This window comes from Anguilla anguilla, chromosome 12 (genome assembly GCF_013347855.1).
Source record: "Anguilla anguilla isolate fAngAng1 chromosome 12, fAngAng1.pri, whole genome shotgun sequence".
NCBI classification, from domain to species: domain Eukaryota; kingdom Metazoa; phylum Chordata; class Actinopteri; order Anguilliformes; family Anguillidae; genus Anguilla; species Anguilla anguilla.
The window spans coordinates 36501766-36528689 of record NC_049212.1 but is presented as its reverse complement, the minus strand read 5'-3'; the positions used below and the strand labels follow the sequence as shown (position 1 = coordinate 36528689).

General features: G+C 46.5%; 1 protein-coding gene across 1 annotated transcript; it reads right to left on the bottom strand.

The window, feature by feature from the left end:
* Window positions 1–26645, bottom strand: LOC118209803 (ubiquitin-like protein 3). Its single transcript, XM_035385474.1, has 5 exons — window positions 26033–26645; window positions 6531–6639; window positions 5482–5568; window positions 2799–2876; window positions 1–1157 (listed from the first exon to the last, which is right to left on the bottom strand). The coding sequence occupies exons 1-5, from the start codon at window positions 26057–26059 to the stop codon at window positions 1105–1107; spliced, it is 354 nt and encodes a 117-aa protein (XP_035241365.1). The 5' UTR covers window positions 26060–26645; the 3' UTR covers window positions 1–1104.
* Between the last annotated feature and the right edge of the window lie 279 nt (window positions 26646–26924).

Here is a 26924-nt window from a genome sequence, read left to right as displayed (position 1 = left end):
ATGAAACAGCTCATGCTTCAATGTCGTGCAAATTGATTAAGCAAAGAAAATATTTCATTCTTTTTTTTTTTTTTTTAAGAAATGTGATTTTAATTTACCCTCAGACTTGGACTGCAGGCACTAAAATGAGCTATACTATGTTCAAAGGGAAAAGAAAATATAATATCCGTTTCTTTTTCTGAAGGTGTAATTACAACCACTCCGCACAGCTGGACACAACACTGGGTAATTAAGGGTCACATGACGCACAATGACTGTCAAAACACAGTCACAAACGCAATGGGATAAATGCCGTGAATATCAGCTTTGGGTTTGCGATGAAGTCTTGGCGATATAATAAAATCTAAGGCCAGGAAATGCACCCCTGCTATTACTGGGGAATGTGTCCATCATCTGCACTTCTGGACCGCACTGACAGAATTTCATTTTTTGAAGGGAAAATTTTTAAAAAGTAAACTCATCACTGATTGCATTCAGACTATAGGCACATTACTGATTAGTCTTACAATGCTAAACGTGAGTAATCATAAAAACGATGGATGATGTGTAGCTTGAGTGGTTACAAGATATGTTACAGCGTTACACGGTCTGCATTGTGTTGGTGAAAGGACAGGGGAAGAAGAACGCGGTAAAATGCGAAACATTTCTGTTTCATCCCCAACTAAACCCCACCTCATCCTCATACGCCATCTTGAACCTGCATGGAAGACCCAAACCCCTCCCAAACAAACTATAGGATTACTAAAATGACCAGGTATAAGCCTCTTCAATGGAGCTAGACAAACAGAAGCTTTCCTATTTGTGGAGATTTAAGAGCAACTGTCACATCATTACCCTGTGCAATAAGCAAAAATACTGCCCTTTTTGTGTGCAAACTGACTGCTCTACCAGGGTCGACGCAATTCCTAAATTCCAGGTTAAAAGGAAGGACGTCAGGTACTGAGGTTTGAAACACGTAAAAATATGATGATCCAGTTCCGAGCGACATTTTTTTCTTATAAACAAACTGCCTCTACTGGTCCTCAAAGCAAGGTTAAACGTCTGTTTCAGCAGCATGAAAGACAAAGACTATATTACACCACGGGTACAGGAAACGGGGCGCGTTCACAGGATCACACAGCAGTTGCTCTCTCCGGTCTTCTCACGATTCCTCTGACCTGCGGGGCAAAGAGAACGCAGGAGCAAAGGTCAGCTTACGACACCGCCTGCAGCAGCGCGCACACTCACCGCACATGCAGACGCACACATGCACACGTGCGCCACACACACAATGCACCCATTTGTACAGCGTGTGAAACCCAGACACACCCATGCACCCATGCACGTGCACGCTCCAACACATGCACACACAAGTACAATGCACCCATTTGCAGTGTGTGAAACCCAGACACGCACATGCACCCATGCACGCTCCAACACACATGCACACACAAATACAATGCACACACACCCACACCACTATACAGCTTCTTTATTTTCCACAAACGTCACAAAAAGTATGTATATGGACAGTAAACTAGTAAAGACGTTCGCGTACACAAAAACATTAGAGATTGAGCGTTTAAGTGCGTCGTCTCGACACTGAAGTTCAGGCTAACAGCCCAACACTCTGCTCTGATTCCTGTAATAAGGGCAGGCCCATATGAAACAGCCCAACACTCTGCTCTGATTCCTGTAATAAGCACAGGCCCATATGAAACAGCCCAACACTCTGCTCTGATTCCTGTAATAAGGGCAGGCCCGTATGACACAGCCCAACACTCTGCTCTGATTCCTGTAATAAGGGCAGGCCCATATGGAACAGCCCAACACTCTGCTCTGATTCCTGTAATAAGCACAGGCCCATATGAAACAGCCCAACACTCTGCTCTGATTCCTGTAATAAGGGCAGGCCCGTATGACACAGCCCAACACTCTGCTCTGATTCCTGTAATAAGCGCAGGCCCATATGGAACAGCCCAACACTCTGCTCTGATTCCTGTAATAAGGGCAGGCCCATATGGAACAGCCCAACACTCTGCTCTGATTCCTGTAATAAGCACAGGCCCATATGAAACAGCCCAACACTCTGCTCTGATTCCTGTAATAAGGGCAGGCCCATATGAAACAGCCCAACACTCTGCTCTGATTTCTGTAATAAGCACAGGCCCATATGGAACAGCCCAACACTCTGCTCTGATTCCTGTAATAAGGGCAGGCCCATATGGAACAGCCCAACACTCTGCTCTGATTCCTGTAATAAGGGCAGGCCCATATGGAACAGCCCAACACTCTGCTCTGATTCCTGTAATAAGGGCAGGCCCATATGAAACAGCCCAACACTCTGCTCTGATTCCTGTAATAAGCACAGGCCCATATGGAACAGCCCAACACTCTGCTCTGATTCCTGTAATAAGGGCAGGCCCATATGGAACAGCCCAACACTCTGCTCTGATTCCTGTAATAAGGGCAGGCCCGTATGAAACAGCCCAACACTCTGCTCTGATTCCTGTAATAAGGGCAGGCCCGTATGAAACAGCCCAACACTCTGCTCTGATTCCTGTAATAAGGGCAGGCCCGTATGAAACAGCCCAACACTCTGCTCTGATTCCTGTAATAAGCACAGGCCCGTATGAAACAGCCCAACACTCTGCTCTGATTCCTGTAATAAGCACAGGCCCGTATGAAACAGCCCAACACTCTGCTCTGATTCCTGTAATAAGGGCAGGCCCATATGGAACAGCCCAACACTCTGCTCTGATTCCTGTAATAAGGGCAGGCCCATATGAAACAGGACCAGATAATATGAACAGTGTTACCTTGGGAATTTGGCTCCGGCAACGTCTCTCTGGCAACTAAGTGCATCACTGTAGTCTTGCCAAGGGGAAGCTTCAAGGCTGGAAACAGGACACATGGACTTCTTTTACAAGGCAATAAACACCATAATAGGACCAAAGTGGAGACACTTCAAACCTCTCCTGCAAATAAGTGAGGGATAAGCTGTATATGTTTATATCCACCAATATTTCCACAGCATTATTGAGAATTGTTCATCAATTCAACTGCTCCAAAGAACCAGCTTAATGTCAGCCTACCAGCATCTCCACACTTTACTGAAAGAAAAACAATGATTTGGTAAAAAGTGGTGCAAAGTGTTTGAACAACTTCAGATTGTCCCTGTTAATCCGTGTGACTGCACTCCCAACTCAGATTTTATGTTTGCGTGTGGGGGGGGGGTGTTCCCTTAACACAGCCAGGCACCATAATCACCTGCAAAAAGCTGTCCAAAAACGCTGCCCCCAGCCCAGAGCAGCCCTGCATGGACTTACTACGCCACTTGGTAGCGCGCCATGCTACTGGATGTCCTTTGGAGAACATTCAGACTGAAGAGGCAGAGCAGATCTCTCTCTCTCTCTCTCCCTGCCTGGAGGAGCCTGTAGCCACAGCTAAGGGTCCCTGCTGCTCTGATTTATGACCAGCAGCGCAGGTTTTCAACGAGGCAGAGCCGTCCGCCGGCGTGTTGTTTTTCTGACCTTCGCCCCCATTTCAGAAAGCGCCATGCCACAACGGGGCTTGAAGGTGAGCACGATGCACACGCGCGAGCAGCACAGGCACCCCTGGATCTTCCTTATGACTTCAGCGCGTGTGAATAATTCCTCATTGTCACCTGCTCGATTAAGGTGTGAGATCGCTAATACGTGATTTAGAATGTTCTCAATTGAAACAGAACACTGACTTGAAAAAAACATTCCAAAAGGGGTTAATCAGAAACTCCCATTCTGAATTCTAATTCAGGAATCACAGCTCCAGAGCGAGGCCCCTAAGTGACAGATTCCACTGTGTTCCAGGGTGTCACACGACCGGGCACATGGGTAGCCTCCACCAATTAAAAACAAGCATGAACGTTTCCGTCGGTGCGTGCTTTATGAGGCCGGGGGGAACAGCTCCGGGTCTGCTGGAGAGAGGGCATGGAGCCGCTCTCCATTACCAGAAGAGCCGCTCACTGCGACTTTACCTCTTATTAAGCAACACAATTTCACTGTGTTTCCTGTTTGATTTGTCCTGCACATTAAATGACCCTTCTCTTCCCCTACACTTATCCGTGCTGTGGAATATCTGCTGAAAGAGCTGAGCCCATATTTATACAGGCGCTGAGAGAAGGGGTGCTGATCTACGATCAGCCTGCTGTGTAGCTCGTAATGGATGAGATTAGGAGGATGACAGATCAGCACTGCTACTCTGAGGTGCTTTATAATTGCGGTCTCTCTGTAAAGCACACTGGAGGTTGTGCTTGGAGTGGAAATGGTGCTGTTTTTGATTTCAGTCCAACGAGGGTCATTACATTACATTACACTACATTACAGGCATTTGGCAGACGCTCTTATCCAGAGCGACGTACAACAAAGTGTATAACCGTAACCAGGGACAAGTGTGTTGAAAGCCCTAGAGGGAAGTACAGTTCCAAGTGCAGGGAGCGACCGCGTAGTTTAACTTGGACCCTGTATGTTAATCTGATGAACACAAAAAGCAGCAGTCTATGCAAATAATACAGGCAATAATTAAACAAGTAAGCACCAGTGCAATAACTAAAATAAACTAAAATAAACAGCTTACCTAGCTACATACCTAAGCTTGCACAGTCAATTAGAGACTACAGGGGGGTAAGGAGGGGTGGGGAGAGGTGCAACCTGAAGAGGTGAGTCTTCAGTCGTCGCTTGAAGGTGATCAGGGTCTCAGCTGTTCTGACCTCCACGGGGAGGTCATTCCACCGTCGTGGAGCCAGAACAGACAGGAGACGTGACCGGGAAGCGCAAGTGCGAAGAGGGGGAGGTGCCAGGCGTCCTGACGTAGCAGACCGGGGGGGGTCTGGCTGGCATGAAGGGTTTGAAGATCTTATGGAGGTGTGCTGGGGCTGATCCCTTTGGCTTGAGCTGGGGCTTAGCCTGGTACGCTAGGACCAATGTTTTGAATTTGATGCGAGCCATAACAGGCAGCCAGTGGAGGGTAGTGAGCAGGGGGGTGACGTGGGAGTGTCTGGGGAGGTTGAAGACCAGACGAGCTGCAGCATACTGGATGAGTCGCAGGGGTCTGATGGCAGATGCCGGAAGGCCAGCCAGAAGAGTTGCAGCAGTCCAGGCGGGACAGTACCATTGCTTGGACCAGGATCATTGATCTGGGTGTGTTAGTGAAGCCCAACGCTTAAAACTGAACTACAGGCCCGACACAAATTAAAGTAAGTCAAAACTGCAAGAGCAGGCAAGAAACAAGTAACTTAAATAAATAAGAAATAAGTACAGACTGAGATGAAAACAACAGATAAAAATTAAATGTTTCCATAAAGTTGAGTGGATGTGTGCTGTTTAACTCAGAGTGCAGCAGCCTTCGGGTGACCTCTGAAAAACATGGCTGTTCACACAGAGCAAAACTTCATCCTAGAACCTTCTGGAACCGAGCCGTTAGCTGCCGGCCGGCCTGAAAGGAGGAGCCGGGAGAAGGACACACCTCCTAGCGTCACGTTGCCATGCAGAAACCGCCCTTGGTAGATGAGCCTCAGGATGCAGGGACTGCTGACCTGCTCCTCGTCCCAGTCTGGGGGGGAGAGATTAACACACACCGTCACACACACATGCACTGTCACACACACCATCACACACACAGACCGTCACACACAATCTGGGGGGAAGATTAACACACACCGTCACACACACCATCACACACACACGCACCGTCACACACACCATCACACACACAGACCGTCACACACAATCTGGGGGGAAGATTAACACACACCGTCACACACACCATCACACACACAGACTGTCACACACACCGTCACACACAGTCTGGGGGGAGATTAACACACACCGTCACACACACCATCACACACACACCGTCACACACACACCGTCACACACACCATCACACACACCGTCTCACACACACAGTCCAACACACACAGTCACACACACACACACACAGGCATCTTGACAGAAGGCAGGGACACTAATGTGATTCTACAGTACCCATGGTGATGCTCGTAAATGAGCATATTCACACAGTCATGAGAAGCGGGGGGGAAATCTGAGACACTGAACCCCAACCCAAGGCCGACTGGTGAACACATACAGGAGGACAGCTCGCACAGGAGCAAATCGGGGGAATTTTATTTGGCATTTGAACGTTAGTCCAGCTTTTTCACAGCTAAATCTGAGCACTGAGGAACCGGAGCTGACTACACTGTGATTCAGCACCATGAGCATCACCAGCCTCTGCACAGGTGGCCTTTTCCCCACCAGTACACACATAACTGTTAACAAATACACTATTTCTTTCATTTCATAATATTCATTTATTAATTTCATATTTTTAATTTACTTTTTCTCCAGTGAGCAGCTCACTTGCAGGCAACAGATAACCCAGCTGTATCACTTGTCCTTAAATAAAGAACGTAGCAACCATTTTTGTAGTTTTTATACCTTACATAATGTGTTGAGTTTGGCGCACATTACAAAGAGACGAGCGCGAAGCGGAAGATTCTCAGGCGGACTCACCCATTGGCCAGTTGTCGTAGACGTGCTTGGCGATATCGGCGGCGGAGTCGTTGGGAGAGAAGAGGAACTCTTTTGTCTTCCCGCTCACCAAGATGAGCCTCAGGTTTATCTGTAAGGCACAGAGCAGAGAGCGGGGCCAGGGTAAGAGCGACGTCCAGCGCCGGCCACCCGGGAGGACAGACAGCACGGCATCAATGCCCGTCATTCAGAAACCCGAGGCCAAAGGCATGAGACGGACCAATCACAAGCCCCCTTCCTGTCAATCGCACACCGCCTTTACCATCACTGCTGTCACCAGAGTCACCAGCCGAAATCTCACATTCAGCCACGTAGTTCAAATAAATGAGAATTCAAAAAAACCACTCTCTCAGACACGCACACACACACACAGGACAATCTCAACCAGTCTCCTTAATCAAGAGAAGAGAGAGCATTTTTGAATCCATTTTGGATATCCGTAAGGATCTACGTCAACTGCAGTAGGAGAAAGAGCAGGCCTCGGGGGGCTGATTTGAGAACATGATTACAGTGCACTTCAGACACGGAGAACAGACTTAAGTGCACCTGCCATAACCGGAAAGAGCTCTCATCGCCATCCACTCACTTATTTTTATCATCAATGTTTCAGTACATTCCGATTCACAAAAGTTCAAAGCCCAAGCGCTGACGTAAATTCAGAGGGGGTCCCACTGCTGACTCACGCAGGATGTCAGAGGGGTGTACGGTTTGGGACGAGGCAGGACCGGGTCACTGGTGTGAGCGCCCTGCAGCTACAGAGCTCAAAGCAGCACTGCAGTGCCAGAAAGCTGCAGCGCACCCGTTCAGCCGACTCATAAATACGTAGTCAAGGGCTTCATGCTGTTCGGCACAAATAAGAAGCACCGCAGTCTCAGAAACAGCTCTGGGACGAGCGAGCCCGCTCACTGTCCTTCCCTCTCTGAGCCGAATCCCTGTCCTTCCCTCTCTGAGCTGAATCCCTGTCCTTCCCTCTCTGAGCCGAATCCCTGTCCTTCCCTCTCTGAGCCAAATCCCTGTCCTTCCCCGCTTCTGGACGGAGTGTAGCACAGTGGGTAAGGAACTGGACTTGTAACCGAAAGGTCGCAGGTTCGATTCCCGGGTAGGACACTGCCGTTGTACCCTTGAGCAAGGTACTTAACCGAAAAAATTGCTTCAGTATATATCCAGCTGTATAAATGGATACAATGTAAAATGCTATGTAAAAAGTTGTGTAAGTCGCTCTGGATAAGAGCGTCTGCTAAATGCCTGTAATGTAATGTAATGTAATGCTTCTTCCCAGCCTGAAGCCTCGTCTGGGCCGTTCGGCAGAGAGCGTGCTGTAACGCTCCACCAGAGCCGTGCAGTCTGTGCTCTGAAGGCCCGCCTCCTTACAGCTGGTGCCTGCAGGTACCCAAATGACCACAGGGGGGAGCTGTTGCACAGGGACATGGGGGAACCCCAGTTTACTGAAACCCTCCCTCTCTGGGCGATGATATGGCCAGCCAGCACTGACACTCTGAGGATTCAATTCGGTACTCAGCACCCACGAAGCTGTCTGCAACATACACTCACAGACACACACAGATACACAGACGACACACAAGACACACACACACACACGCGCACACACACACACACAGGATTGTGTAATTACAATGACTCATTAAATAAACAGAAAAGCAAAGCAGAACTAGATGGTCTGCTTTACAGTCTGCCCAGCTGCCCATGCCATAAGGAGGCCAAAGAAGTCACAACAGGGACACGGAAGCTGGGCAAGACACCACCCTGACTCCAGAGAGACGGGGCATGTAGGGCAGCGTAGGCTGTTCCAGGGCCTCCCCGGTGCTGGAACTCCACCCTCTCACCTCTCACCTGTGACACCTCACCTCTCACCTGTGGCAGTCCTCTCTCTGTTCCTCACCATCTCCTCCATCACACATTGTTTCAATACCAACCATGGGAATTTCTTACATTTCACAACCTAAATAAACCAGGAGCCGCCATGGCAATGCAATAGGAGGTGTGTGTAGAGTGTGCGTGTGTGTGTATATGTATGCGGGAGGGTGTGTGTGCGTATGTGTGTGTGTAAGAGGAGGGTGTGAGTGGGGGAGTGGGACACCTTGCTTTTCTGAATGTAGCACTTGTGAGTGCAAACAGAATTAAAACTGAAATTTAGCATCTGGCTGGAACGTGTGTGTAATCACGCAGCTAGGGGCCATGGGAAAACTTGAAAGTGCATTTCGAATAGCACAGGAAGGAACATGAGCAGGAGAATGCTTTTGACTTCATAACGACGCCGCTGATGTTCAACAGCAGTACTTGAAGCACAAAGCACATTAATTATTATGCACGCTAAAGTACATTTGGCCCATCAAATTAGGCGCACACATAAAGCACTTTGCCGCTGATTTGATCTTTGTTTTCACACTCACTTGATTAAACAGAACATTAAAATTGCAATGAAATGCAGTGCTACTGAATTTTAATTGAAATGAAGTAAAACAGCTGCTTCCTGGGTCTTGGATTCCAAGTGCAGTTAACCCTTTAGTCACCCCCCCCCCACCCCCCCACCCTCTACGAAATGCGTACATATGTCGTAGCCCCAGGGTAATTAGTTAGACCAGAGGTGCCCTAACCTCTCCTTGGGTACCCCCAGCCAGATGCAAGTATTTCATGTGTTCCACCTGATACAACTTATCAAGCCTATAAGGTGTGCTAGAGGTGGAACACATGAAACACCTGGATGTGGCTGGGGAGGTAGGAGTGGAGAGGATTGGGGGCCACTGATTTAGTCTGTGGGTTTCCAGGCTTCAGCCGCCTTCAAGCACATCTTCCACGTGCACAAATGCACTGAAAAGGGCTACTGACCTCTAAAAGCTGCTGGAAGGAATCAGGGGGTCAGGAGCGCCTGTGGAAGTTCAAGAAACCTTTTTGAGCAGCTCGGAGCCAACAGGGTAACACGGTCGAGGCGGCCGGTAGCAGGTTTCGCGGCGCGCAGGACCGCGTAGCGCTAATACTGTGCGCAAAGCTAAGCGGCGTTCTGAACAGCGGTTCCCAACCGCTGGGCCGATACCCAGACGAGCCCCGAATCACACGCAAGTTCAGTCAGCAACACACTCAGAAAACAGAACTGTGCTGCAAGCGTATTGAGTTTTTAATCACAGACCAGTGCCCACATTTAAAACAGAAGCACCTCGATGTAGCCGCCCGTTATTCGTTAGCGTTAGCCTCACAGTACCGCACTTGACCACAGCTACAAGAAGCCGACCGGCTGTATAAAGACAAGAGCAGTTACCGTGGTAATCCAACAGCATCAATTTGCGGCGTTTCTCGCTAACAAGATAAGCCTGGAAAATGCAGAAATTACAGCCGGTAAGAATACACTTACGGTGGAGTAATTTCCAGTCAACGGTTATATTTACTCCACTATGTGATCTTTTGTTTGTTTTTTAACCTGAAATTTTTTTTCAGTCCATAAATCAAAAAGTGAAGTTTCCAGTACGACTTAATGAGACTTCATGGGTGGCCTGGCCTTTTTTTTAATGATATACAAAACGTGTAATTACATGAAAGGCCGCGTACTGTAGGCCCAACAGTGATCCTAGGGGGCGACATAGCTCAGGAGGTAAGAGCGGTTGTCTGGCAGTCGGAGGGTTGCCGGTTCGATCCCCACCCTGGGCGTGTTGAAGTGTCCCTGAGCAAGACACCTAACCCCTAACTGCTTTGGATAAAAGTGCTATATAAATGCATTTACCATTTTACCATCCTTCCCTGTGAGCACAGACGTCCCCCCAGCAGTCCTCTGTGTGAGATGTCTCAGCAGGAAAAGCACCTGACCAGCAGCCTGCAGTAACACTTCAGCACACGTGCAGCACGGCCCTCAGGACCACACTTTCAGATTAAACGAGTGACCCCCCCCCCCCCCTGCACTACGAAACTGCCCGGGGGGGAAAGCGGTTTAACTAGAAACCAGAACCAGGCACACGGCACTTCACTGGGGAGAACAAATGCCCATCTTGAGATTCCAGATCTTGGGAGTTTTGATTTTGTGTAGGCTACCGCGACACGTACACTTACAAACAGCAGCAGCTACCAGGAGAGGAAGGAGACTGAGAGACAGAAGTGAGAACAGGCCAAATAAAAATGAATCAACAGCGATCGACTCAAAAGGATTGTCGAGTAAGCTGCTTTTTACCTCTAAATGCTAAAAGTTTATCTGCTCACAGGAGAGGAGATTGCTGAAGGCGTGGGCTAGTTCACAGTATAAAACTGAGAAAGAATTAAGATCAAGGGTGTCCAGTCTTATCTGAAAAGGGCTGGTGTGGGTGCAGGTGTTTTTTTTTTATTTTTATCCCAGCACTACAAAACCTGATTCAACCACCTAATCCCAGTCGAAACACAGCTATTGCAGAGTGTTTTAAGTTGCTATTGCATATGGGACATTTAAGAATATATTTAAGCATAAGGACAACAAACTGCCAGAATATTCTATGGTAACTATGGTAACATTAACTGTTCCGGCGATATTCGAACATTCCTGCAGACTTGGATTCACTCCCTTGCAGATATACACTCTTGACATCCAAATGCTACTTGACAACTGCAAAAGCGAACCTCCTGCATCACCTCCTATAACCCATATGTGCATCACTTCCTACACGGCTATTCAATCTGTGCTCCTAGGTTAGGTTACAGGAATACACAAATACCAGTCAACATCCAAAGTATCCACTGTGCAAGAGTTTCCACAATGGCCACACACACACACACACACACACTCCAACACACACTCGCACACACACCCATCCTCCCTCATCTGTCTTTCCTCAGATGAGAAAGGACGGGTAATCACAGCGCTGTAACTCTTAATTTGAGTCAGAGACGCGCAGCTCAAGTTTAATCAGTCGACCGCACAGCCTCACATGACATTTCTGCATCCTCTCTCTCCCTCTCTCCCTCTCTCTCTCTCCCTCCCTCCTTCCCTCCCTCCCTCCCTCCCTCCCTCCCTCCCTCCCTCTCTTTCTCTCTCTCCCTCTCTCTACAGCCATCAGCACCGGCCACTTCATCCCCATTGTCTCCAGGTAACGAGAGCAGCCAGCACCAAGGGGCGAATCTCCAAACAAACAGCTGTTTATACGCACACACACACACACACACACACACACACACACACACACACAACACACACACAAACACACATTCAAACCGTCATCCTTCCACAGGCCCGCTGTCACCACACTGACAGAGTAATCAAGGCAACTTCACACAGGAGACGACGCACTCTGATCCACGAGAGCAACGACTCTGTCCTCGCTTCTTCTGCTGGGCCTTTGCTTTTATTTTCCCAAAATGGACCCACAGAGCTGAGCCCATCACCAGAAGATAAAAATCTAAAAACCCCCACGCGCTAGTAAGAAGAACAGAAATAAAAGGATGATCCGGTGGCTGACAGAACACACCTAGAGAAGTGGACTGAAGTGACAAGCTCCAAGTGCCATTAATGCACATTCACTTTATTTATCAACAGGCCTACTGTATTGGGCACACTAAGAAACCACTGCAAAATGCTGTTTTTCGTGCAGCAACACACCTCAGCCAAAATAGGAAAAGGTTAGCCCAAATATCAATAGTGCCACTCTCGCCAACGATTCTATAGCTGCGTAAAATTTCTAGGTTACCAATCATTTCAGTAAAATCAGATGATTACCGTTCACTGGGTTTTTTAAAAAAGTCACACTGTGTTGGCCATTACTGCCAATTTCACCCTTTCGCTCACACTTCAGAAATGAACAATTGATCATTCCTTCCAAAAGAAAAATAAAAGAATCAGCACTGGTATCAGTGAAGGAAGGCGATGGAGGGAGAAACACTGAGCAATATTTCTGAGCAGAAATTGAGAACGGGAAATGAAATCACTGGGCACAATAAAGCAAGCATTTTAATGTGATTTGGGACATAGTGGCAGAAACATTTATTAAATAACTGTGTAGGACGGGCTTGCAACACACCCCTGTGCACACCTCCGTCCCCAAGCCTAATACTTTTACCCAATCAGCAGGCAAGCTGTGAACCACTCCTCTTGAAACCAAGCTCAGAAGAAGAGGCACTGCCCAAAAAACAAGTCCACCCTTCATCAAATTTATTTGAACATTTAATAAATATAACACTGTTGACACTGCGGCAGTTCAGTTAAGGTCTCGGCTGATTGTCCTTCAGCAAAGACTAGGCTCCACGAGGCTGGCACTCGCTGTACAGAGAGCGCCACCTTCGCTAATCTCAAGCACCGCTTCACATCAGACTCATCAAGGGCAAGATCTCCAGCTTCAAAGCACAGGGCCCTGCTGCCCTACACGCCACAGGCTGTCACAGAGCGCGCCGCGAGTCACTGCGGACTCCAGATAAGAGCGCGCTCAGAGAGGACAGAGGTCAGAGGTCACCCTGCGGACTCCAGATAAGAGCGCGCTCAGAGAGGACGGCGGCTCTCCGCTGAGGTCAGAGGTCACCCTGCGGACTCGCTGAATCGCAGGCCGGGCGACCGGTCGGATTTGCTTCCTGGTCACGTCGCCGCTTTCGATGGACAATTAATTTTTTTTTTCTTCTCTCTCTTCTCCCCCTGACCCAACTCCTCAACTTGTTTGAGCCGGTGTTCCTCGCCTCTGGTTTCACACATACAGCACAGGGAGAGATCGGAAGGCAGCCTAAGCAGGGTTCACCCTCAGCACGAAAAAAGAAAAACGGTGAGATGAGACGCATTTTCACACCCCACACACATCCGTTTACGAGTCAACACAAGCAGGAAGTGGAACACGGCGATTGTACACTCCTCCGAGAGAAAAATCCAAGTTACTATGGAAATTGGGGCTGCATGACGACCGTTACCGCCGTGCTCAGAGCGACCCTTGCCGTTACCCCCCAAATACGGATGAGCCGCCTTGGATACGGTTTCCAAAAACTTGATTTCACGCAGTCAAAGACAGAAATGGCAAGGAATGCTTATGCTAGGGAATACCTTTTGACAGTACAAGAATGGTTAAAGATGACATTACTCACTTCTGAAATAGCTGAAGGATATTTGTTGACTGTCTGGGCGTGGTCTGAAACAGGCCCTAGCAGCATCATGCCTGGCTGTGGGAGGACATTCAACAGCGTGAACATGGCTACTTTCAGTCTATTTCTGGGGGATTTGTTATTCGCAATTCTCAAAGGAATAAAGGCTCGCTCCAGGTAGCGGACTGGCAATCAGGAGGAAAAACATACATAATGCATGAAATAAAGGATTCTGAGCGGAGCATTTGCACCTCGGGAATTTTAATTCCACGTGGAAAAAGCAAACGCTGATTTTAACCGGTCTAAAACCAAACAAAGTTTCGCACAGCTCATCGCACAGCTAATTGACGAAATCAAACAGCATCTGTGGAAGAAGAGCTAACAACTTCATTTCCCAGAACTGCTGTGGGCACCAGTTCTCCTCCAGGAGCAGTGAACAGCATTTAATCCGGGCTAATTACATATACATGGAAAATGACACACACCAAAAAACAGGCTAAGCACTTTCTTAATGTCTGTGCTCCCTACAGAACCCACAGAAAACTATTTTGTTTTGCTTTGTGTAAAGAGCCTGTCCTTAAATTACTGCAAAGCAACAACTCAGAAACTCCCATGAGATAGTTTATTAGATGTTGTTTAAAATCCAGAGAACATCTACTATTAGGCCTAACCTACGACCTGAAAATTGCAAAAACTTTCGGCACAGCCAACTTTCTCATAGAGAGCCATTTGAAGACAAAACACGGTGTGGGTGACAGCTCTTAACCTCCCCCCAAACATTAGCTATTCTTCGTTATTATTTGAACCCAAAGAACATTCATACTGTTCATCCAACAGAACCTACATGTGCAAAAAGCACCCAAAATAAAAAGACAATTTATTAAAAAAAGAACGACAGGAGAATGACAGACACAGTATTCAGAAAAGTAAGAAACTCTGCATCGTCACTCCAAGCTCATCTCCGTCTCAGTGAAAGCCCCACCGCCCCCGAGACGCAGTGCAGAAATGGGCCTCTGTCGGACCTGCCTGCAGAGAGAGGCGGTAACTGAAACACACGCGCTTACTGGAAATGCCTCCGCCAGCGTCGGGCCAGCCCACCTCCCCCCGATCCTCCAGCCTGTCCTCCCCGCACCGCGATACCCAGATGCAGCGGGACGCCACAGATCGATGGGTAACTGCGCGTCATCGCGTTCATTTAATAACATCGTGTCGTCGGGTTAGCCGAGGCTGCTGGTTCACTGCGCATGTCGCTCGCCCAAAGCAACCCAAGAACAGCGTTCCGGCGCGGAGCCCCGACAGAACCACGTGGATACGGGTCCCGGAAGAGTCGGCTTCTTTTTAAATGCGGCCCTGTAGAGAGTAAGGAGTCGTAGACACCACAATCAGTAGTGGTGCGTGTTCTTTGCCATGTCAATTTGAGATACAGGGGGAAAAAAAGTCTACTGCATCTGCAGAATTGCATTTTGTGTTTGTGAACCACAAGAGTGTCTTCATAAGCAGAGAGAGGCTATGCTCAGAGACTTCTGACTAGAAACGCCACCACCACCGACCCTTCATCCACGGGCCACAGGAATAGCCTACACTGAGCCTACCTGACTCCGTCTCGCACGCCGCTCGGTGAGGACACGGCGTCCCTCAAACCCCAAGTCGAGGGAAGCCAATTATTTCCGTGGAGCCGTGCCTAATAGAACAATACGAGCCTTGAAATCTGGGAATTGCGACGTGCGTCACACTCCCGCAATACTGGGTGCATCACGTTCCCAAGTTAATGAGTTTTTTGAGCCACGCGTGTACATCCCCTCCTAAGAGCCACTGTCCTCAATAAAGCGGCCCCGCGTACGGTTTCCACAAGGGCACGACTTCGTTTCAAGGCATTCACGGGATGAAAGGATGCTCGTTCTACACAGAGATTTTGGAGGGAAACAAAGATTTTTTTTAAGCAGAAAAGAGCAACAGGACATAGTTGCCTGGAAACAGTTGCTAGAACACGAATTGCTTCCTTTCAAACTTTGACAAGTGCCGGCTCTAACAGACTCAGACTGGCCTAAATGCATCGGCTAAATCTGGCCTGAGACCTTGCTGTATCTTTTTAGTGTGGGGGGGGGGGGGAGCCATTATAAATAACAGACTGTGCAAGTCATAAGGAGGAATCCTGCAAAACAGGTGGATGTCTGTGTTGAGGACCCTAACTCTCCCCCCCCCCAAAAAAACCTTAGCCTAAGCCCACCCCATCTACGGGCTTGATGTTACACACATTCTCGCATCTGAGTGAGCTCTAAAGCCATCTGGCCACAGATATTTGTGCTAAACTAAAACAGAAGATACTAACTAGTTGGTGCCCCAGAGCAAACATTCTCTAAACATCGTTTAAACCACAAAAGGTTTATCGTTTCACATACGCGAGCCGTTTTATGTTCATTTATATATATTTTTTTGCTCAATGTGAAAGCGAGCCTCTCATAATGCACAGCAACGTCCTGAGGCGGCGAAGCAAGAACGACATTCGATTCCCATAAAACACCCAGCAGATAACCGAGGGATAAGAAGTACAGACGGCGAAGGGCCGTCAGGGCGACTCTCCCCCCCCCCCCCGTCCCGTCCGAGTAAAACACCGCAGACCGGCCGCCTTCGCCGCTCGCTAATCTCCCCCCTGGACGTAACTGCGAGAGCAGGGACAGCCCGATTGATCTGGAGATTACAGGGGAGGCTGGGACGTAATGACCACGTAAACACGGTTCATCCCGGAGTCGTTCGGGCGCTCGCACACTCTTTATGTGGAGAGACAGAATAATTGCATAATTTCAGGGGGGCCTCCCTTTGATGAAGAAGAAGAAGAAGAAGAAGCGCCTTTCATGAGCCTTTGCACCCCCCCCGAGTGCCCGCGGCCCCTGATGAAAGGGCCGGGACAGGGGGGCCTGAGTCATGTGACAGGTTTTACGGGCAGTGGTGTACAGCCGTAGAGAGGGGCTGCACTGCAGGCCTGAAGGCTTCACTTTGCTTCCCTTCTACTTTTGCATGGTGCTTCTTTTTTTTACAATACTTATGTGACATAGGTATTTAAACATTTCCTCCTATTGATTTTTTAAAACTTATTACCACTTTAGAATCCTTCTTCATGTATCAAATAACACACCGTCCTGCGAATAATTCTGCGATTGGAAAATGTAGGCTACTGTTCCGTGCTTCGGCGGATAAATATTGACACTGATCAAGGGAAAGGGTTCACTGTGACAACACGCCGAAGGCCACTGTTCACATCTTATCTACAGTAGCGACCGCAGTGCTGGCTCAGAACATTCCTTCTCCCTGAAACGTTACCTTACGGCTGTAAAAGAAGCTTTACGAGCCCGCTGCATGGGGCTCAACTCCTCACGTAGACTCCTGTATTAATATTCCTGCCACTGGTGCCAGTTCAAACACCCTCCGTAAACAGGAGGACACCAATCAGACGAAACACTTTCACATATAAATTCTGTTAGAAGCAGCTGCTAGGAAACACAACTCCTGCATCGGACTGGTAAAGATGTTCTTTTCCAGAAAACCGTTTTTTTCATTTTTTTTCTATTTTTGTTTTGACAATATGAAAAGGGTCAAGCCATTTCAAGTCCCTGTGCTCAACTTTAAGTTTCTGGCTGGAGTTGAATTGCTGGACTTTTTGCGAGCTGCACTGCCTCCTGTTTTACATTTAAAATGGACAGCGGGACTGTCTGGGGTAAAATAAACATGGCCGCACATGTCTTGGGATCATTAAAGCACCAGCGTTTTAATAATTCAAACAGTTCTCCACATTATTTAGCCAGACCTCATTAAAAAGGGAAAATATATTTTCCTTTTCCAAATCAATTAATGCCTTTCCCTACAGTGACTGTACTGTACTTGGCACACAAAAAAATAATTACAGTTTAAAAAAAGGAGGAGGAACTATGTATAGCACAGTGTCTGACTAGAGCCTAACAGGCTATAAAGGGAGAGGGGATGGGGGTTCGTGGGGGGGAAGGAGGGGGGGGGGGGAGGCAGGGCCTTCACAAACGAGCAGAAGGGTCTGTCGCGGCGGGGCCTGCTGGGAGACGTCGCGCGCTCCTGATTAATAAGCCAACGCCGCGGTTTCCTCTGCCGCACACGTCGCCACGGGAACCACCGGAGCTCCAAAGGGCTTTAAAAAAAAGCTGGATCTCAGCGCCTTCACCTCCCCCGGGGCGGCCCCGACGGAGCGGTAAAGGAGGCCTGAGGGAGGCCGTAAGGGAGGCGCAGGGGGGAGGCGCAAGGGGAGCATAAAGGAGACGCAAGGGAGCCATAAGGGATTCCCCCCTCCCCCCCCCCCCCCCCCCCCAAAGGAGGCGGGGGAGCGTGAGGCAGAGGGTGGGAGAGGGGAGCAAGGTCCCACATCCACACACACACAGCCATGATGATCACATCAGTAGTTATCAGGGCTGGCTTCAACGTTCAGCAAATTGCAAAAACCAAAAAATACATAAATAAATACTCGTGTTGAGTATCAAATACAAATCAAACAAACGATTAGGCCTAAATTTAATTCGCTCTCTCACTTCACGCACTCGCTCGCTGACTCACTCTAAATGGCCAAGTGTCCTGGAACACTTGGCCATTGAGGGGGGGGGGGGGGGGGGGGAAGGGGAGCCCAGACAGCAACGGACATGTTCACAGACACTCCTTTAACCCACCATCCTCTGCATCGGCACTGTGAACATGCACTCCAACTCTGACCCCCAAGCTATAACAGCCTCCTCTTACAACAGTGCAACCTGCAGGACTTACTCACTCTGCAAGAACACCCTGGCCAACACTTTGAGCTCCTTTCTTACATGATCTATTTATTCTGGCTGATATTTATTTAATCATTCATCTAAGCACTAAAAAGCACTCAATTTAAATCAAGCTTTAAATTATACAATACGATATAAATGCCATCAGCACTGTATCGAGGTCAGAGAAGGCCTGACCTTCATGGACCTTGGTGCACCAGTCTCACGGCCTTTGAAAGGACAGGGTTATTATGGGGAAGCAGCCGCAGTCAACAGGAAATTACAAATTGCTTTCTGTTTATGAGGAACACAACTTCATAACTCACAAAAACCAATTCAGGGGCCATGCGAGTTGAACTCTGAGAAGTGTACAAGTTGAGCTGCTGACTGACCTGCTGAACATTAATCCAGCTCCAGGCGAGAAAATGCAGGCACAACAAACGTAGCGAACGAGGAAGGTGTTTGCCCAACATTAAATCAGTGCCAGTGGCGGGGATTTTTTTTATACACCGCCATTTAAAGCCGAGTTTAAAATGACAGCTCCCCTAAACGAAATAGCTTGATAAAGGGTTATGCAGAAGTGCCCTGCCTTGGATGCGTTTGTTACGGTGACAAGCTTACAAGCTTGGATGCCTACGCAACAGACTGCAGCCTGTGACACTGCACTACCCATTAAAACCAAGGGAAACCGTAGACGGCTTCTTATTACCCATGACAAAGAGCGTTATTTTTCACTGTCCGGGTGAGTTAGTTTTCCCCCACGAGACACGCTGTTCACCGTTTACAATCTTCAAACTCTCAGAACAGAAAAGGGGGATTTCGGCTCCTGCCTTTTCCCCAGTAAACACCAGGAGGTTATTTTGGGGGACAGGGGAAACAGACACAGAGATACTCCCCTGGCACACAGTCTAGCCGTTTTCTGCAGAACTAAAAACGGATCTCAAATCATTATGCCTCTGCAAAAGGGCAACGGAGCTACGCGAAGCAATGAACTGAATATAAAAGTTCACGTGGATAAATGTTATTGATTTCAATTACATAGCTACACCAGTAGAAATATGAAAAGAAATATGTAAATGAGAATTATTTCTAGCTGTACTGTTTTTTTTCTCCCCTTTCTCATTTTGAATCAAATGAACTCTGACCTTGTATTTAACAGGATACACTCACAAGCATTAAAAGAATAGAGCCCTCTGAACTCTCACACTCTAGTTGCAATATTTCAGCTGGGGGGGTGGGGGAGGGGGAGGGGGCGCGGAACTGTCATCTATTTTTACATACAGGCCACATCAAGTATAACAACTGTTTTAATTTACCTGCAGCGTGAGCCATGTTTTTCTGAGGCATTAGGCGACCTACGGCGACCTTCTGCACAAAGGAAAGACGGCGCCGGTGGTTACACACACCAGCCCGCCCTGGTGTTCAGTGCAGGCGTTCAGTGCAGCCTCTCCGGGGGTTTAACAGTGCTAGTTTTAGGTGGCGGTGGACATCATGCAGTGCATGACAAATGTGTGCATGACAGCGTGAACACAAAGAGCACTCTGCTCTCTCTCTCTCTCTCTCCCACAGCACCATTAGAAAGCACAGCCCTTTTTAGAGCGTTTATTAAGTCTGCCCCATCTGTTCGGTGCACGTCGCGCGTTGCGCTCCCTCCGACGGCCTCCGCAAGGAGGATTAAGGGCAGCTCCGCCGCGCAGCGAGCTCAGTCCCATTGCAAAACAAAGGAAATCTGCCAACAGTCTCTCATATACCCAAGGCCCCCCCCCCCACCACCACCACCAAACTTAAACACATGTTGGAGAAGATCCCTGGTGAATAGGCCGCCACCACCCCCCCCTTAAGTGTTAACAAGGATTTGGTGCGCTACAATTGAACAGATTTACAAAGCGATATTACAGGAAGCGCTGTGATCTAGAGGAGGGCATGCCTCCACAAAAGTGGATCAGATAACACTGCTCCTCTACACTATCTATGGTGTATCAATGGTGGCTTATCGTATTTAGAGAAGTCGCCATTTAGATGAGTAATGCTATTGGCCGGTCGCCTGTGAATGTCCCAGATGGTCAGGACATTCAGCCCGAACATTAATGCAATCAATTCTTTGAACTGAAGGTAAAATGCTTGACAGATGTTTCTACAGACACGTCTGATTTATGAAACGTCACAGTGGTTTATTCAAGAAGCAATCCCAAAGCCCAACGTTCTGGGATTCCTCCCGGTGTATGATGGTTTGTGTGTGGCAGTTGTCAATAAAAAAATAATGTTTTTAAATCATTAGCTTAAGGTTTACACTCACAGGGAGATTCAAACCGAAAACTAGTCTACCCCATTCAACAACTGGCTAAGGAAATACCTACAAACCTTAAACAATTAGATAACAGAACCACCCATACATATGCACACACGGACACACAGTAAAGCCCCAATTTTACAATATATATTGCATTACGTCACATACATAAAAGTGGTAATAATTAATACAACAATGACAGCAGGTCAAATGCATGTTTTTTTTTTTCCCATTAGGAGCCTTCACGAATCCTTTTCACCAGACGTAATACTGTCAGGCACTCCAAAGGATGAGGTCTTCCAGGGAGGATCCAGATCTTACTGATGATAAATGCTATCAAGCATCTCACAGAAGAGTCGTGTCACTCCTCTAAAACACACGACAGCATTGCACCAAGTCATCCTGTGCATTTTTTTTTTTGTCCTGCTGACAGACGGGTGCAGGGTTTATTGTCAAGGACTGGTGATATAGGATATAGGAGAGACATTAACCGAGGAAAAGAACAGTGTGACACACACATCTACACTTCACATTACCACTGAAAATGCAAGAACTTAAACAACATAAACATAAACAACTGATTGCACGAAACGCTAATGTAGGGAGCATGTTGCACACTAGGCAAAGGAATCGGGAGTGTGAGAGATTATGAAGGTTGCATAAGCACAAGCAAAACTGCAATACCAAAAATCTGCACAGTATCCACCTCCCAATTAAATGGGAGGTTATTAGGGGTACTTTAGGGAGTGTGCAATGCAGTACCTTCAAAACCCCTCGAAACACCCAGCCCCCCCCCCCCCCTTTGTCTCTTTCTTCATCTCTCTCTCAGTCTCTCTCTCTCTCCAAGTTGTTCTCTGGTCCTTCTCTTCCCCTCTGAAGGACTCCTTCACCATTTCAACCATTTTTTAAGGGCCTCATTTGGCACCGCACTCCAGTATGACAGATCAGAACCTACAGGGAAAGACGGGGGGGGGGGGGGGACTATTTCTTAAGCCAGAACTAGGTTTTTGGGCCACCTGTGAGGCGAATGGAACTAAATGAGGAAAAAAAGGCTAAATTGCTTTCTTGTGTAGTTTTTTTTTTCATGTCTGATTGAAAGGACTGAGGAGAAAAGCAAGTGATGTTCTTATGAGGAAAAACATGTTCAGGCTTTGTCGCGTTTGCTCTCTCAGCATTGGGATTTTAGACACAGACAAAGGAAGGGAGGTGTTATTATATATGACAGGAAATGGCCACCAACACTGAAATTACAATCATTTTCACTGCAATCGATGTATATTACACAATGAACAGAACATAACGTTCAATAAAATCATGCTTGAAAAGAAACTGGGCTACGAACCCATAGGGCTGCATGTCCCTCTGTGTGTTAACCAGTGAATACACTTCACAGTGAAGGTTATAGGCCTATCAAACTGGTGCCCGTCAAAGATACTAAGGTGAAACAAGAAATGCACTTACATACCCATACAGTGCACCCTTACACAATATCCACAGTAACCAAATGAGAGCGCTTGCAGCTAAGAAGCTTTTTCCATTGGAATACACACTTACTTGTTTAACTAGCGGGGAAAAGATCAAAGGGGTCACTCTTTGCATGGAACATAAAGATCTCCTTCATCTATATATCTGTGCCCTTTCCCACAGTCACTGCTTTGATAGTGATATAGAAGATGTTCTACAAACGTATGTATAAATCATCTTATTTTTACAATGAGGCGCTCTCGTTTTACAGCGTTCTTGTGTGTCGGGACAGGCGAGTCTCCCCCACCGCCCCACCTCATCATTCTCCAGCTGTTCTGGGACCACCCACTAGCGGGCTGAGCCCCAGATTCCTCTCTCTCTCCCTCACCTCTGTGCCGCTCTTCTGGGGACACACACACACACATGCTAAATGAAAAAAAGCAAGAGCTGGAACCTACTGTTTGTGAAATTCTTTTTTTTTTAATTTTTTTTTTTTAAAGGTGGTTATTACAATAAACGTGTTTACTGAAATAACTGAACTTCAAATGTATCCATCTGGCTGTAGTTTGTTGCTGTAAACCCCCTTGAGGATGGGTGGGTGGGTGCGGTGGGGTGGGGGGGGGGGGTGTTTGGAGGACTGGGAATTGAATTCTCATCTTCACCAAGTTCGATTTGAATTCTGCAAAACGCCCTGTGGTGCAAGTGCTCCTGCAGCTGCGGATATGTCAGCAATTTCATACTCCGTCCCCAGACACACTGTTTTCCACAGCACCCTGACACCATTTTCTAAACAACCTGTGTGCTCTCTACACAAACCCAACGTTGACAGATCACCACAGATAATGGCAGTACATGACGATTAATACTGGCCTTGCAGTATTCGCCACACTCTTGCCACACTTCAGCGTTTAAGCCTGATTAATCACACGCTTCGCGGTTCTGCAGATAAGGGCTCGAAAAGGCGATCGCATTTCGCACGCTCCGACTTCTGCAAAATCTGGGTACGCCAACGGCGCTCTGTAGCTGCAATCAATTATTATAGGATTCGGTTACTGCCGTCCAGCGCAATTACTACAGCGGTTATGGCTGACTTGCAAATCACAGGGCAGACAAAACCTCTTATGGGAAGTCTGCTCATCAAGGACAGGACATTTCAATCACGTATGCAAAGCAGGTCCTCTCCGGGTATTTAAAGCTCACAGGATGTAGCTAGCGGGCTGCAGTTTGCTCATTTATTTAATTCCGTCCTGCTTGAATCATTTCACCTCAGCCACTAAACATCAGCTTGGATGGACATTATTCGTGTGTTCTACCAATGAGGAGGGAAGAAACTGACTCCCACAGCTAGTAGTTAATGACTATTTATATTAGTTCAAGTGGCAGTTTGATTTACAGAGGGATAACGAACATAATACAGACAGCATAATATCGTAATACAGACATGCTATATGCTAGCCTATGTGGTGTGCATCATTAGGTCATAGCAAAAGGACGATTTTTACAAATGCAATTGTTTTATGCTGTTGCAATTTGTAACCTAAAGAGCAGAAACCAAAATGTCATGCATGTAAACACCCTCAGTATCAAACTTACAATGAAACCAAATTAAAAATGTTTGGTTAGCTGTGCAAGGGATGCTTTTTCTAAATAGCAGTATGCAAACAGAAAGAACTACCAAAACTTTTATGTTTTTTTTTTTTTTTTACAAAATCCTTTTTTTTTTTTTTTTTTTTTTTTTTTTTTTTTTTTTAAATGGCTTGATGAACAACCTACATTCCTGGCTGGTACTGGACAATGGGCATTATACTGATTCTTGAACAGAACCGCAGTTTGATTCTGAGCCAAACTACCCACACCCCCGTGGTAATTGTTGCAGTGTTGAAAAGGCATTGTCCAACAGGCAAAGTTGTTTGCCAAGCGAACAAGAAGGAAAATCTGTTTGCGTGGTTGATGGTGAGTCACTAAGCTCCATCATTCCTTGGAAACCTTAAGACAGGTGAAACACAAGGACATGTTTATGAAGGTGTCAAGTGTAGGCTGTGTGTAGGCTATGTGGTAGCTGAATTGCTCCCATACGTTTACACAGTAGCTTTTTAAATACATATTTAGATAATTTAGCACATTATTCAAATGGTTAGAATTCTATTTATTACTCTTATATACCAGATTTTACATTACATTTATTTGGCAGACGCTTTTATCCAAAGCGACACACAATAAGTGCATAACCGAAGGTCATTGGAACAACTACAAAAGACAGGTCCGATAAGGCACAATACTCATTATGTAACAGTTATTCATAGCCATGATGAACACATTCCAGTTCACACGGTAAGCATAGGCTAGGTCACAGTAATGTTAAGTCAAACTAAGAGGCATGACAACAAGCTACAACATCAAGATAACTATACAAGTGCCTTATTAGTGCTGGACGGACGTAGTCTACATGTAACATGAATGTGGTACAGTAGGTACATCTGTAACATGAAAGTGCCACAGGAACAAAGTGGAAGGATATAAGTGATAAGAGCGATCCTAGATTACCCCCACCCCAGGCATTTTACAGAAATGCAAAAGCAAAGTTGTAGTTTTGTCTCTCTTAAATTGAAAGAGCAGTATAGCAGTTAGGGAACTGGGCTTGTACATTCAATTCCCAGATGGCGTACTGCCATTGTACCCTTGAGCAAGGTAGTTAACCCCAAATGCTTCAGTAAATATCCAGCTGTATAACGGATCATTGTAAAATAATGTAAAGCAGTGTAAGTCAATCTGGATAAGTTTGTCTGCAAAATGGCTAAAATATAAAGTCGTAGAAAATGTTATAATTACACAATAAGGTCATAGTTACAAAATAACGCTTAAAATCTTGTCTAATGTAAAAAACAAACAAACAAACAAATGTAAGAAAAATACAAACCGGATCAGAAAACGTTTTATTAATAGCCTACATCCAGTATAACGCACCTATTGAAGAGGCATCGTTACATCGTAATGAACTAGAATTGATCATTCACAAGGATTAAAATCAATGAACAATCTGGAAAGCTTTCCAGTTCACTCTCAGCACAAACTTTGTGATTCATCACATAGGCTACTTGTTTGCTAATTAACAGTACAACTTTCCATTTAAATTTAGTATGGACTAAACAGCCACTGACTAAATGGCATCGCAATTACTTGGCAGTTGACACTTGTGAATATCGGCGTCAATACAGAGCACACCTCAAAATTGACTATGCACACAGATATGTAGGACCCAGTCCTAGGAGAACTATCTTAAGGTAGTCTATCATTCAGCTACTTGTAGCTCAAGCAGCAAGAGCAGGCTAGTTCATTTTCAACTACACGGGCACGACTGGTCAGATGGATGCTCTATCCGTTCTTCTCATCGATCCCCCACAGGAAGTCACCAAATACCTTTCTTGCATTTAATTAGCCACAATAAAGGCGACGTGGTTACAATTCCTGTGACTAAAAACGGCAAAACGTCATGCTTAATAGCACGCTGGGAAGTGTCAGAAACAAATTATGGTAAAAATGCAAGCAAATGGCAATGGGCAATTTATTAATTAATTAATTAAAACGATAGGAGATCTTGAATGGGGATACTATATTTGCGTAGTGTGGTCCACTTTGTTAAAATATTGCCCTTTGTTTTTCACTTGGTCAACATTAGCTGTCAGATTATATGTCCTAACAAGGAAAATTAAAGAGCATCGTCAACGCGCCGTTTCGATGCAATGCCAATGGATATAACTTAGCCGACGTTAGCTGCCTTCTGCAGTAGTTAGCGAGATCATAGACCAAATAAAACCTGACCGCAGTCTGAAACATCAGTGACATTGGTTGCAGAATAAGTCGCATCATTTATCCTAGATCGATAGTCATATTATCGAACATGTTCAATTTGTATTTAAACAAACGGCTGACTGCATTCTTACCATATCCGCTGGAATATTACTTGTCATGGTTGAATGTTATCCTTCGGTGCGTGACCTTCCAGGAGAAAATGTAAATCTTGTTTTCCGTCTTCTTAAACAGTTGTTCAGCTAACTGGCCATATAGACAGCCAGCTAACTAGCTAACGTTAGCTACAAATTCACTTCTTGACAATCGCCAGCAAACATCCGAAAAATGTCTGGTGGTCGTTGTTACTCCTTCTTCAACGTTTTCTTGCATTACACATCTGTTTTGCTTTTATTTAAAATAAAACGACGAAAACTGAATATTTCTTTAATCGGAAGGCCCCTCTCCAAAGGCAAAAAGAAAAATACTGTCTTTTTTAAAAAGACGGGTGCTTAGCTACGCCATAGAAAAACGAACAGAACATCCTGTAAACTTCCTTTAAAATCCTTACAGTTTCTTTGAAGGCGCACAACAAACACCCGTTTAACTCAGCTGCGTCGGTGGTTCCAGCACCTCTGTGGCCATACCATTGAAAACAGAATTTATTTTGTCATCCAGCCTATTTCATAAATGAGCTTCGCGTCTGCTCCGTCCTCCTGTCATCCTGTCTCGAACAAAAATGGCGTCGGCAAACTGGGAAAAAAATTCAAAGGGGAAACCTTAGGTCGAATTGGGGGGAAAAAACCTTTATGTCATTTGATATGTAAATCTGGTCGCCTTCGTAACAGTTGAAGGGGTGGAGGGTTGGGATTTACTTTTTATGGTCGAATGAATACTTTGTAGCGGTAACACTGATCAAATTACTTGAGGAAAATTCAAGGAGGTATACTGACACATATGGCCTTTATATTGTTATAGGAAAACATTTACATGTAAGTTTGCATATGGACGTTCGTGTATGGACACAATCATAAAAAGCTAGGGTAG